Source organism: Rhinolophus sinicus, chromosome 2 (assembly GCF_057876585.1).
Source record: "Rhinolophus sinicus isolate RSI-liver-muscle chromosome 2, RSI-T2T, whole genome shotgun sequence".
NCBI classification, from domain to species: Eukaryota; Metazoa; Chordata; class Mammalia; order Chiroptera; family Rhinolophidae; genus Rhinolophus; species Rhinolophus sinicus.
This window is the reverse complement of record NC_142502.1, coordinates 18875703-18890710: the sequence shown is the minus strand read 5'-3', so window position 1 is coordinate 18890710 and position 15008 is coordinate 18875703. Positions and strand designations below refer to the sequence as shown.

Below are 15008 nucleotides of genomic sequence, written 5' to 3'. Positions count from 1 at the left end.
ATTAGAGATAAACTAGAAATCAATGATTTATAGTTGTTCTTCTGAAAATATTGTGAACTTTTAAACAAAGACTAGATATTGTTGAATGTCAGTTGCCGGGAGTACCAGATAATGTGATCAATGGGAAAATACGTGTTTGAATTATCTAGAGCAGAGCTATCCACTTTGAGACAGAGGCTCAGGTAGACCAGATGTCCAAAAAGGAAATCACTGGTAGGTCTGAGGGGCAGTACTGGCTGTGCCGGGTATCACTCAGTAAAACAGCAAATTTGTGGAAGTGGGGATCTTAATGCCAATGTCAGGGTGAGAGTTATTTGAGAGGATATGAAACCTGATCAACAGACGTTTCTTGCACCTGAAGTTGCCCCAGATCTTTCCTCAGCATAAGTCTTTAGTCTTTGGAAGCTATTGTGTAACAAGGCTGATGTTTGTCTCTATCATCCTTGCCCCTTTCTATCTGAAAGGTTAAGGTAATTCCATTTTACACAGGTCAGTGCTTAAGTCCACATTCACAGTCTGTCCACTGGGATGGAGCAGGATTGAGTACACGCTGATTCCTAGAGTCTCTTCAGTTGTTTCTGACAGATCTATCTTTTCAAATATACCCCACGTGGTGTGGGCTTGAGAACAGATAATGGGCTTTCTCCAAAACTCTAACAAGAACAACTAGCTTTTGTTTACATTTCTATTCTCAAGGGCTTTTACTCCTAGTGGAACCTTCATCACCTCAAAATATATTTCCTAAACATGGTTTCCTGATTATGAAGTTCATAATTTAAGAATCTGTAGGGTCTTTTCTGTGCCCAAACCAGAAATTATTATTGAAACAAAGACACCCCACCTTTAAATCAGAGTATAAAGTATTGTAAGCAATGATTTTTGCTCAGTTGTTTTTTATTTGCAGTGGACATTTTTCACTGGACATCACTCAGCCTTAAGATAAATAGTATTCTGTCCAAGTAATGCCTTATTGTTTTCCAACTTATTGAGGTAAATGTTGGTGATGTTCTGCTTTCAGTGTAATTTATTTGGTTAAAAGAGAAATCAAGACATTTGTAATTTCCTTTCCTAAAAAGTTAACTAGCCTTTTTTGGACCTGTTGTAAATATTCAATTAGCACAAAAATTATGTGTTTACTATGTTCTCAGCGGTAATTACAGCTGGTATATATTTTTCTAAACATTGTATATACATATAATTTCTTTCTTCTCTCTATCCCTCTCTTCATGTATATAGATGAAATGAGAAAAAATTATTTTGAGTGTGCATATATACTAGACATAAACTACTGAAACTTGTTTTTACAATTTTACATTATATCTTAGACATTCTTCTTGAAAGCCTCATATTTATGCCTTTGTGGTGTGGAGGTATACGTTTTAAATTTTGATAGGTATTACCAACATATCCTTTGAATTCAAAATAACTTTTTTCATGGGGAAAATTAGATATATGTGTGTATGTGTATATATATCTATATATATATGCATATATATCCACATATGCATATATATATGTGTATCTCTCTCTCTCTCTCTCTCTCTCTCTCTCTCTATATATATATATATATATATATATATATATATATATATATATAAAATTTATTATTATTATACAAAGAATCAGCCTCTTTATTGGATGTTAACATTAGTTGGTCATACAAGATTATTGCGCTAAAGGAAAGTATATAATTTTTCTGGATGTAATTCAAACTTCTAAATGTGGTCAGCATTATATCTCAACAGGGCCCATTTGGAGGCCAGTGCCGAGAAGTGGAACAGGTTGCTGACATCCTTAGAAGAACTGATCAAATGGCTGAATATGAAAGATGAAGAGCTTAAAAAACAAATGCCTATTGGAGGGGATGTTCCAGCCTTACAGCTCCAATATGATCATTGTAAAGTAAGTTGACAACATATGGTGGGTACCTCTTTAAATTAATTTTGAATTTTGGTGAGGGAAATACTCAAAATTCCCAATAAATATCTGAGTTGAACCAATTATCACAAGCTTTTTCCTCTCTGCTTCTAATTGTCAGTATTTAGGCTTTTACTTTAAATTGAATCCATTGCTTCCATTTGTTTCATATTAATTTTTCTCTTCACGTTTAACTATTTTTTTCAAACATTACAGATATCTCAAGTATAATATTACTTTCAGCTAATCATGAACTTTATCTAACTTTCCAACAGGTTTTAAGATATTAATATATTGGGGAAATTTTTTTTACTGCAAGTTAATCTTAAATTCAGAAGTCATAGATTCATAAAGAATTAAACTCTCTTGTTAATAATAAATGAAAGGGAAAAAAGTAAGGATTTGAACGAGTAAGAAAATCGTGCAATAGACTTAAATCTTACAGCAAATGAAGACCATAGTAGTTAAGATCACTTTGTATTTTTTTCTGAACTTAGACCTTTTTTTTGGAGTTAAATTGTTATTCTGCTCAAATTTCCATCTCCATGCAAATTTGTACTTTTATTCTAATAAGCAGATATGCTGAAATGTTTCCAACTGACTGTAATTCTTAGATCCTGTGTTATTTAAATTATTCACCTTATTAACTTTCTATTCGTTTATTTAATATTCCTTCATACACATTTTCTCGTATGTTACATACTAGCTTGTTTTATTATATATTTTTTTTCTTCACATGCAATGCAAGTTCTCATTCTAAATCTGTACATGCTAATGTGATGTTAGAATTCTGTTCCCATTTGAAAAATGACAAACACAAACACATGCATCTTCTAAAGGAAAGTGTCATCTATGTAGTAAGTTGCTTCAATGCAAAATAATAAGACCTTGACATTTATTTTATTTTGAACCCTTGTGACTACTTTATTCAAATTACCATTAGGGTAAATTTCCTTTTTCTACTTAAAAAGAGAATATGGTGAAACAATAGCTCTAAAGTGAGGAAAAGGAAGACGCTATTGGTGTACAAAATTAATAATAATAATGAATGATAATAATAATAAAAAGACTGATTTTAGAAAATTACACTTCATACTTTTTTAAACTTTCACTTCTATTATTCATATATACTTTTTGTGGATTCAGATATGAGTGACAAAACAGAGTAATGCAAAGTTTTCTAAGTGCTCCGTAAGGAATAAAATCTGCTTGTGACTGTGTACTACTATTTTTTTTGAAAACTGAAATCTTGAGGTATGAAATAATCGTCCTAGTCTGGCCTTAGCAAATAAAGTGCATATAAGCGTTTCCAGTAAGTTCTGCCTATTTTCTAATCCCTCCCTCACAGCAAGGCCCCTTGTGTTTCGGTCTATCTTAGAGCACTTTATGCAGTTGTTTTTCAACCCTTTAGACCCAGTCATTCAGGTAATAAAGGTAATACTGAGAGTGATGCAAGTATTTACTGAGTGCCTAATATTCACCAAGCACTATTCTAGGCAGTAGTGAATCAAAAATGAACGAGAAAAGGTCTTGCCTGATTCTGAGTATTAAGAGACAGACACTAGATAAGCAATAAATATATACTATGTCCCATGGTAATAAGTTCAATGAAAAACAATAAAACAAGATCAAGGAGAGAGCAGCAGAGGTGCTATTTTAAGTCAGGATAGTATCATCAAGAGGAGATTTTTGAGCAGAGACCCGAAGTAAGTGAGGCAGTAAGCAGTGCTACTCTGTGGAGGAAAAAATCTTAGGGAAAAGGGGACAGAAAGACACGGGCCATAAAGGCTGTAATGTTCTGGGCATATTTGAGGAATACCATGGATACCAGCTTGGTTGAAGCTGTTTAGCCAAATAGAGACAGGGGTAGGAGATGAGGTCAAAGTGGGGGAGGGGTAAAGGGTTCCGATCACATAGGCCCTTGAAAGCTCTTTGTAAGGGCTTTGGCTTTCACTCGGAACGACATGGGAAGCCATGCAAAGTTCTGATAATTATAGTGCTGTGATCTACTTATGTAATACTCGTTAAATTATGCAGAAGAGAATATAGAGAAGTTCAGGAATATATTTCAACAATCCAGGAGGGGGGTGGTGGGGACTTAGATAAGGGTGTAACAGTGAAGATAGTGAGAAATAGCTGGATTCTGAATATATTTTGAAAGAACCAACAGGATTTGCTGAAGCATTGGCTATGTGGGCTATGAGAGAAAGAGGAGTCATGGTGAGGAGTCAAAGGTGTTTGGACAAAGTAAAGGGAAGCGTGGAAGTGCCTTTCAAAGAGCTGGACAAAGTGTTAGATGAGCAGTCTAGGGAGCAAATTCAAGAGTTCATCTTTTGACACTTTAAGCTTACGTTGTTTGTTAGGCATGTGAACATATAGGTCTGAAGTTGGGGGAAAGGTCAGGACTAGATCGAATTTAGGAGCATATATGTTAGTCATAGAATTGGATGAGATCATTTAGGGAGTCAAGAATTCCAAGACATGAGCCCTCAGGCACTCTAGCTTTAGAGGTTGGAAGGATGAGACGGAGAAGGCAAAGCCAAAATGGTAGAAGAACCAAGAGAGGATAGAGGCTTGGATACCAAAGAAATAAAGTGTTTCACGAAGGAGGGTACAGTCACAAGGATCGAATATCGCTGAGGATCGAATATCGCTGAGGATAAGAAGAGGTCAGAAAATTGACCATCTAAAGACAGTTGTTGACCTTGACAAGAGTCGTCTCAGTGGCATCATAAAGATGGAAGCCTAGTTGGAGTAGATTCAAGAAAGAGTATGAGTGGAAGTATAGTGAACTCTTTCAAGGATTTTTACAGCAAAGGAAACAGAATTGAGACAGGAGCTGGTGGGAGAATGTAGGGTTGAGTCCAGTAGTCCCCCCTTATCCATGGTGGATACATCCCAAGATCCCCTTTGGAGACCTGAAATCAGGGAAAGTGGCAAACCCTATATATACTATGCTTTTTCCTGTATACACATATGTATAATAAAGTTTAATTTATAAATATACACAGTAAGAAATTTAACAACAATAGTAAAATAGAACAATTATAACAATATACTGCAATCGAAGTTATGTGAATGTGGCCTCTCACTCTCTCAAAATATTTTCCTGTACTATACTCACCCTTCTTCTTGTGATGATGTGTGATGATAAAATGTGTTATTAAGTCAAAAATTTTTACCTTTTCACTTAAAGGAAGCACTTTATGGCTCCTCTTTGACATATTCGAATTGCCAGCATCACTATTCTTCTGCTTTGGGGCTGTTATTAAGTGAAATAAGAGTACTTGAATGCAATTACTGTGATGCCGTGACAGCCGATCTGATAACTGAAATGGCTACTAAGTGACTAATATACAGGTAGCATTTATGAGTGGATACACTGGACGAAGAGATGATTCACGTCCTGTGTGGGACAAAGTGGGATGGTGAGAGATTTCATCACACTATTCAGAATAATGTGCAATTTAAGATTTATGAATTGTTTTTATCTGGAATATTCCATTTAATATTTTCAAATTGCTGTTGGCTGCAGGTAACTGAAACCACAGAAAGTGAAACCTTGGATAAGGGGGGACGACTGTAATGGTTTTATAAAGATGGGAACTAATTCAACATTTTTCTATGCTGATGGGAATGATCCTGTAAAGTGGAAATTCAGCGATGCAGGAGGGAGGGTACATCTAGGAATGGTGGCAGGTGGGAGCCAGTGCACAAGAGGAGCCCTTGGGCTTAGGTAGCAGGGTAAAGAGTTCATCCACTTTCACAGGAAGGAATGTGGACTATTTGGGGATAGATGAAGGTAATTGGTAGATTTCGGCGTGGGAACATAGAGATGTTCTTTTAATTACCTCTATTTTCTCAGTGACATAAGAAGCAAAGCCCTCAACTGAATATCAGAAGAAAGAAGAAGATGTAGAGACCTGAGGAGAGAGGAAGTAGAAAATGTAGTCTAGAAGTGGGGAGTTAATACACTAGAAATGTACAAGATCAGAGGGTGCCATGCAGGTCCCATGTGTGGTCACTGCTCATGAATTTAAAGTAAGAACAACCAACGTGAATGTTTGTCTTCATTCATGTTTAGTTGCTTCAGTGAAGGTGAGGATTACTTGAAGAACTGAATTTACCTAAGCACATGTGATGGAAGAAGAGAAGGGCAAGGGAGTTATGTAAATAAAAGGGAGTTCTGGTAATGATTGCACGTGGACTTGAAGCTGGGTGAGGGAAGATGTGAGGATATGAGAGAGGTGAGGGACATTAAAATGGTGTTTGAAGTCAGTCAGTTGGACACTTCAGTGGGCTGAGGAATTGTTCAAATTTGGAAACTGAGGGGGGCATAGCACATTCAGTAGCGAAAGCAGGTGGTGGTCACAGAAGGGATGCTAGAAATCAAGTTTATGGAGTGGTGCAATAAATTATCATTAATGGTAATATCTGGTGTCTATTTGTGAAAATGAGCTATACAGGTAGGGTGGAGAGCAAGGTTCTTAGAGGAGAGCAGGTCAAGATGCTGAGACGCTGGGGTAGTGGAGGGATCGCTTATATGGATGATAAAATTACTGTGATCGTGAGACAGAGCCTGTTGTCAAAATGGTGATTATAAGAAGGAAGGGTGATAGTATAGGTTGGGATTCTAACATAAAAATATTTTCACGTTCCTTTTAATCTTGGAGTCTTAACACTACTCAAAATACCCTTGTTTGGAGATGGGGGGAAGGCACAGTATAGGTGGGGTATAGTTTAGCCCTGCTTTCTAAGTTTCCTGGTATCTGCTTCTACACTTTTCTCAGGTTACTTACTGTTACCTCTTTATCATAATTGTCATCACTTAGCACGTGATGTAATACAGAATTGTACACGTGGTGCCTGATTCAAACTACAATACTGCGGAGGGACGTTCCTTGTCAATAAGTCAGGAGATTCAACAGTCTGTACTTCTTTTTATTTTATTTTATTAAATTTATTGGAGTGACAATTGTTAGTAAAATTACATAGATTTCAGGTGTACAATTCTGTATTACATCATCTATAAATCCCATTGTGTGTTCATCACCCAGAGTCAGTTCTCCTTCCATCACCATATATTCGATCCCCCTTACCCTCATCTCCCACCCCCCACCCCCCACCCCCCTTACCCTCTGGCAACCACTAAACTATTATCTGTGTCTATGAGTTTCTGTTTCTCATTTGTTTGTCTTGTTCTTTACTTCTTTAACTTTGTGAGTTATGTATTAGCTGGTTTATATGAATAACACTGAGTTTCTGAGTATGAGGCTGGGTTGCTTCTCATCTCATTGTTATATCCTTACTGGAAGTGGTTCTTTGTAGAGGTTCATGTAATTACATTGGTGGAAAAGTTATTGCGGTTTAAAAGGTTAAAGATAATTGTAAAAACCGCAATTTTGCACCAAGCTAATAATTCTCGGTTCTAGAATATGATACCTTTATTTTGGTCAATGATAGTCTGCCTTCTAATTTACCAAGAGCTCAAACTATGGGCTTTCTTAATATTATATATTATTAATGTGTTGACAAAAGTTTTATATTTAACTCTGAGAAGTAAGCATGCTAAGATGCTAAGAGAAATAAATATGGAATAGATTTTAGAGTAAAGTTCCTGGAGATATATATGAATTTGCTAGGGCCACCATAACAAAGCATCATTGGGTGCCTTAAAAGCAAGATTGGGTGACTTAAACACCAGAAATTCATTTTCTCACAATTCTGGAGGTTAGAAGTTGGAGGTCAGTGTATCAGCACGATTGGTTTCTTCCGAGGCCTCCTCTCTCCTTGGCTTAGAGACTGTTATCTTCTCCTTCTGTGTCTTCACGTGGTCTTCCCTCTGTGAGTATCTGTCTCAAATATGATAAATTCCCTTTTATAAGGACACCAGTCATTGGATTAGGGTCCACTTTAATATCCTCATTTAAACTAAATTATTTTCTTGAAGACCCTGTCTCCAAATACACTCTTACTCTGCCCAGCAACCTTCTTTTTCAGTTGTCAAGAGTAGTATTTCTAATTTATATAAATTATTACAATTAGGGTGAATCACTATGTATTAGTACAATTAGGGCAATATTTAAAGATGTGACGACTACCTCTAATTGTAGTTAACCTTTCTTACTGAACTTTGCCAGCCATAATCAGTGAACAGTCTCACCGGAGCTGACTCTCAGCCTTGCCAATATTCTAACTTAAACATTATTTTCTAATTTAGCCTCAATCTTTTCTTAAAATCAAAATCTCTAATGGGTGTACTGTTGTTTACTCTGTCAGGGCAGCTTTTTCTTTCCTATGTCTTTAGAGATTTTTTTCCCCTCTGCTTTCAGATTCTTTTTTTTTTTTCTTATCAAGGGAAGTCTTTATTTAGTGTGTCTGTGTGTGCAACTTAGAATTATCAATTATTAGAACTGGAAGAGACTCAAGGAATAATTTAGTCCAATCCCCATCTTTATAGTGGAAGGAAATGAGAGGCAGAGTATAGTTTAATGAAATCTGAGTTTTCATCCGTCCTTCCCTCTCTCACTTCCAACAAATACTTACCGTTTACCTACTATGTGTCTGGCAAGTTCTAGGACTCCAGAAAGATACTGGTACAGAAAACAGACACAGCCCCTGTCTGCGTGGAACTTCCAGTCAAGGGAGAGCCTGTGTTTGCCCTTCTCAAACTTACAGTTCCTATTTCTTCTCTGTGCGGTGAGAAATCCTTTCCCACCAGGACTGTGGCTGAGCTGTGAACTGAGAGCATTGCTATCCCAAACCTATGGTTGTCTGCCTAACCATCCTTTTCACTAACCCCCAATTTTGGTCCCTTGGTTATAGTTCAAGCATGTGTTCAGTTCATGTACACATTTATTTCCAATTATAGAATTCTTTTCAATTATAGCATGATGTGGCTTTAAACAGAACATGAAATAATTTAAAACTAATTTTTCACAGATACGTTTAGCATTAAATTTAGATGCCTTTTCCTTTAGCTTTGTCTATTATTACAAACTCTAATTTTTTTCTGACACTTTGCTATTTTAAGTAGTTAATTGTCATAACAAAGTTAAAAAGATATTTTTAACTCCAAAGAAGTCTAGCCTTACAGCTGAAAGTACATAGCTAGAATCAATCAAAATCAACCATAAATGGCTTGATACTAATATTAGACAAGATATATTATTCCCTAAAATTTTTTCATAGAGCAAGAGGGACCTTATATTTGATTTCTAAATCATTCTCTCATCTTACAGGTAGCTGTCTGAATTACTTTACTTTGAGCAACACAATACTATTTAGGGAAGTCAAGTTAATTTGATATGATCTCTCAATGCTAAATTAAAGCATTTAGAAATTACCAGATGAAAGTTTTTTAAGGAGACAAAAGCATTTAATACTGATTTGTGAAATATTTCAGGAGATATGATCTCATAAATGCAAGCCTTAAATGTCCTACACAAGTCTTTAAAGATCAATTTAAAAAGCAGTACGTCCTTCTGTTGTGGACAAGACAAACACACGTCCATTAGATGCATCTGCGAGACACCTGTGCTGATGTGACATGAATAAGCACTTAAGTTTTATATTAAAATTCCAGTGACATCGTTATATATGAAGTAAAAACACCATAAGTGGATGTGGGTTATTGCATGCTGGAAAACCAGTAAGTGAATCAAAAGTTGCTTCTAGGATGTAAACTCTGATGTCAAAGAGTTAGGTGATGAATTTAAATAAAATAATTATAAGTAGACATCTGACTAACCTATATCCTCAGCACTGTATGTATTCACGTTGACTGAGACTTTTTTGGGCTCTTCTCATTTGGCTAGTGGTACGTTATCCTCCATTCTGAGGCACCTTATTTTGGGCCTTTCTATACAAAGTTATTGAGCTTCGCACATGACCTTAGATAGACCTGGTTTCAATTCCCACCTCCTGCACTCACTAGCTCTGTGATCTAGACTTTGGGTCATGTTGGCCAATCTCTTCAGGCCTGTTTCTGACCATCAGTATATAAACCACTTAGCATAGTGCATATAGTAAGTCCTCAATAGCAATAGCTGTTGGAGTTATTTGTTAAACTAGGACTTATATTTTCTAGTATTTTTTAAATTTTAGTTGCTCCAAGTTTGCATTTTTTATTTTTTCATAGATTCATTATGTTTGGGCACTATCCGTTTTGATATCATAACTTACATTTATTATTTTAGCCTGTTGGTAGCTTAAGAGATACCTCAGACTACTCAGGAAATGGGGTGAAGTCACTGGAACGACAGTATTTTTGAGAATTTATAGAGGATAAGATATGAGTCTAGAGACTGGGAGATGATTTATTTCTCGTCTTAATAAAAGAATACAGCTTATCATGGAAAAACCAAGCCCATAAAACATATCTGCATGCTGTGCCTTTAGTTAACTTATCACAGGTTAATAGACAAATTATAAATGTTTAACCATGACTCTAATTACCTTTAAAGGTAATATTTTAATATTACCATAATTTATAAGTAAAGAACATAATGAATATGCATTATCTTACATTTGCATTTGCATGACTTTATGCTGGGTCTAGGCTTCTTGCACCATCACAGAGAACTACAGTAAAATATTTTGGTATCAGATTAATTTGTGCAGTCACCTCAGGTACTTATGAGAACTCATATATTCTCAAAGTCTTCTGACTCCCACATACATTTCTATATTCTAGTCCTTTATATGTGCATCAATGATGTGATGACACTTTTCCATAACCATTATTTGATAATGGCAGTGCCAATTACTTCATCATCCAGCCAGCCAGCCAGCCACTGACACTTCAGTGAATGCCTTATAGGTTGAAATTGATGCTGAATATACATAGGGTAATAAGGCTCTGCCTCTGTACTTCAGTGACATATTTTAGTAATTCCTTTACCTAAATGCTCTCTGCTTGTGGCTGTATCCAGAAGGAACATTGTAAATTTAAGTGTATAAGTGATGGCTCTGAAACTTCTAGTTAGAATGATACTGTAAGATCATGCTTCAAAGCATCTCGTCTGCTCAAACATCTAGGAATTATAGGTGAAATATCTTTTAAAACCCCAGAAAATCAAATATGGCAAAATTGGGCTCCAAAACATGACAATCCTTCTATAGGCCAGAAACAAAGCACAAAAGCGAAGTAGTTAGGGTTGATACTGCTGGAAAACTGTAGCCATCCTGGGTGATGAGTAAGCAGAAAGCCCCGCAGCAAAGTCTCTGTTCCAAATCTCTCTGACACATTGAAATGAATGACTCATGGATTGGCATCCTTTCCTTCTATAATGTAAATGTCTCAGAAACTGATATATGAAACATCAGTGTATTTTTGACCCTTAATTAAATGCCTATACGTTCATGGATGTTTTTAACCAGTGACTCAGTACACTATAGGTTTTCAGCAATAATAATAAACACTTTGTTCAATACTTTAACAACACAAACACATAGACACACTCATTAAATAATACTTAATAATAGTACTTAATAATAGTAATAATAATAATAATAATAATAATAACACTCAAGTCAAAGGGCCCTGACAGTAAAGTGTTTGGCAGGGGGCCGGGCACACAGTAAACACTCGGTAAAAAGTGATAGATACCTCTTTCCATAATAGCTGAGAATCTGTCTTGATAGTTTTGATCATTTTTGTTTGGTTGAAAATTGTCTAGGCTATATGAGTTGTTTTAATTTAATAAAAGCATAATATACCTGTTATTTACCATCTAGGGCAGCCCAGCAGAAGTAGCCCCCCATTAATATCTAGGATTCACTTATTACATTTACAAATATTAGTTTGTAAATAACACAATCATATTTTTTTCTTCTGGGTACATATTTAGTTCCCTTGGTTATCAAAATAAACTACTACTTTAAAATGTATAGTGTTTTAATGACTATTTTAGAATAAATGGATAAAGTTGAATTTTCCCATCCAATGAATTACATTTTTAGTATCATTTTTAAAGTTTCAGAGAAAGTGAGGTCACTTATATACAGCTTCAGTTTTGAGAGTGTGAGATTGTCATCCAATCAACAATTATTTGGAAAGTACCTACAATGTATGTAGCGTTCACTTGTAATGTTATGGATTTACTTCAGTTAAATACATTAAGATTGGATAAAATTGCAGGTGCAGATTTTGCTGTCCAATTTTCACTTCATTTTCACACCAATGTAAATAGTAAGTCATGTAGGGACAGTTATCAGAGCTCTAACACCCTGTCTCTAATCGAATGCATGTTTGATTTTAGAAAAAGAAATCACCAAGAATAATTGCAAGTGTATGATTCGGGTATTATTTCTTGTAGTTTTGTCCATTTCCTTAGGAATACTCTGTCTTTTGCTCAACCCAGTATAATTCCTGTGTTCAAATCTCATATATGAATCAGGACATTAGGGCCTTAAACTGAATTGCCAAGATACATTAGCAGACTTTCTCATTAAAATTTCAAATTCTAACATTATCTTTAAAGCAGCAACACCCCACCATAAAATTTAATCTGTGTGTGAGTGTGTGTGTGTGTGTGTGTGTGTGTGTGTGTGTGTTCCCCTACTAAAGCAATCTGAGACTCCCTCAGCAAACCTGTAATTTCAAGGTCTTGATGTGTTATGAGGTTACTTGAGGTGGGAAATTGGCCTTTTGCTAAAATTGCTTAAAATTAATTTCCAAGTTCCCTCCTACTTTGTCACCTACATTGGTTTCCTTCTTATCAAATATTGAATGCACAGTCCCCTAAGGTCTGTTAGTAAAGCTGTTACTCGTGTGCAGAACTGAAGCAGTAGTTCTCGAAGTGAGCCTGCACCTACCTGCCACAATCCATTTCATTGTGTGCAGTCAAATTTGTCTCCTAAGCTTGGTAGGTATACTTGGAACCTCACCTCAAAGAGTTTTTCCAAGTTTAGAGGGAGGAGCAAGGTAGCCTAATAACTATCATTCTCTGGTGGTGAAATTAAGGGTAGAATACAAATGTAATCAAGAAACAGGTCTGCAAAACCAAGCGATACAGTCCACCCCTTTATTCAACCCATTCCTAATGAACTGCCTCTGGGTATCTTTAGATCAGAGTCAATTTCGTTTATTTAGCAATTCACTTCTTCATTCTATATTGAAACTTTTATGCTGCACCTGATGTTTGTCACATACTCTGCTAGGTACTGGGCGTGTATCTGTTTATGACTATTTTTGCTGTCACAGATTTCACTGTCTAGCAGCAGAGATGGGATGGAAACCAGGTAACGGTGGTAGATATCACAAGCCCTGTAATGTGAGCATGAACACAAGCCAGGGAGGTACAGATGAATCATGATTATTTGTTCTTGGGAAGATTGGCTAAGGCTCCACAGAGCAAGTAGCCGATGAGCTAGAAAGAGACCGTGGAATAAGAATTCACTACAGATTTTTGTAAAAACTTTTGGTGGGAAAATTCTCTAAATTAGCCATGGAATAGAGCCAGAGATGTTGCTTACCTCCCTTTTTGATTATACATAGAATAAGACTGAAAGAGAAAGAAAATGCAAGTTCACCACCTAATACAGTGCTTGGTAGTAGTAAATACCGAATATATTTGCTGGATAAAGAAAGACATTAATGTGTGCATATATTTTTTAAAGCGTAGGTAAGGATACTGTTTTATTATTCTGAAAAGCTGGAGGATTTTTTAGTGTCAGAATGCATACTTAGTATTCTGATTCAGGCATCATTATTTTATGTCAACGGGATGGAACCAAAATAAATTTATATATTAAATGTTCACTTAGGAACGTTAAACAAAACATCTAAAGAACTGTGAGGTGTTTTTTTTTAATTCCGTCTGAATACTAATGAAAAGTCAGCCTGTTTTCTTTCCCCTTTTTCATGTAGTTTTATTAGTGCTATTAAATTTAATGACTCTTCTGCCCTTTTTTTGCTGTCATATTATAATGGCTTCAGATCCATATATGCTGATTTAGCTTTGAAAGCAAGTTAGGGAAAAGAGAAAACTACGTTTAACAGATTCTCCTTATGTTTGTATCATTTATTTTTTCCTGCTTGAATTCTCCCATAAGCAGTGTTTAGTTTAGTTTAGTTTTGTTTTGTTTTAAATCCAAATCTAAGGAAGCCTGTGGTACCAGCAATACTTCTGTTTGTTATAGGTCAGATGCCCTTCATCTAGAGCCACTTCCTGGGTATGCATCCCATGTGATCATGGTCACACAGGGCCCCACTCTCAGAAGGACCCTGCTCTTGGTTTAATGCTCTACTGCCACCATCTTGAATTTCTGACCCCTGTTGAACAAGGGACCCTGCAATTTCACTTTGCACAGGGCTCTGCAAATTATGCAGCCAGACCTGCTTGCATCAAGAAGGAAAACATTAATGTATATGTTTTGACATACATAAAACAACACTTACAATAATGAAAGCTTCTTGAAACTTACTCTAAGCACTCTCTTTCTTCTCACATAAACCTTCCTGAGTCCCCTCTCTTCCTTACGTGCCCCTCATTGAGACTTATGTCTCTGTTTGTTAGTGTTGGCTGGATTATGATTAGTGCTTTATTTTCAGTCCTCCTTTTCCTATTGACTGACTGACTATTGTGTTCTGTCTCTACTTGACTTTTAGGTCACTACCTTGTCCTGATTTTCTTCTCATCCCACTGGTAGCTCCTTCTCAGTCTTCTTTGCTGGTTCCTCTTTTCTTTCGTAAACTCCTAAAATTGGGATGCACCGAGGGTCAGGCCATGCCAACTTCTCTAAAACCATTTTTCTGAACTTATCTGTCTCTTGGTATTACAAGCCTTCTATGTGCCAACCACTGCCAAATTTATATCTGTTTAAATGTTATCTTAATTGGGAATCTATTAGATGTCTCCAACTATATAATGTCCAAACAATCCCTAAACTTGCCCCTCAAACTTATTCTACCCGGTCTTCCTCATTTCAATTGATAGAATTCTATTCCTGTTGCTCGGTAAAAAATAATAATGACTTCAAGATTGTCTTTCTCTCATATTTAGTCTGTTAGGAGATCTTGTTGATTCTGTGTTCAAAATATAGAATCTGAATCTGACTACTAGCTCCTTGGGGACACAATTATCAGT

General features: G+C 36.1%; 1 protein-coding gene across 9 annotated transcripts in view; it reads left to right on the top strand.

Annotated features, from left to right (window-relative positions):
• UTRN (utrophin) overlaps positions 1–15008 on the top strand; it is a 463108-nt gene that overhangs the window by 324046 nt on the left and 124054 nt on the right. For all 9 annotated transcript variants that reach the window (XM_088795414.1, XM_088795413.1, XM_088795412.1 and 6 more), the window contains one exon: positions 1746–1902. In XM_088795414.1, the coding sequence (XP_088651540.1) occupies positions 1746–1902 (157 nt within the window). The remainder of the gene's footprint in view (positions 1–1745; positions 1903–15008) is intronic.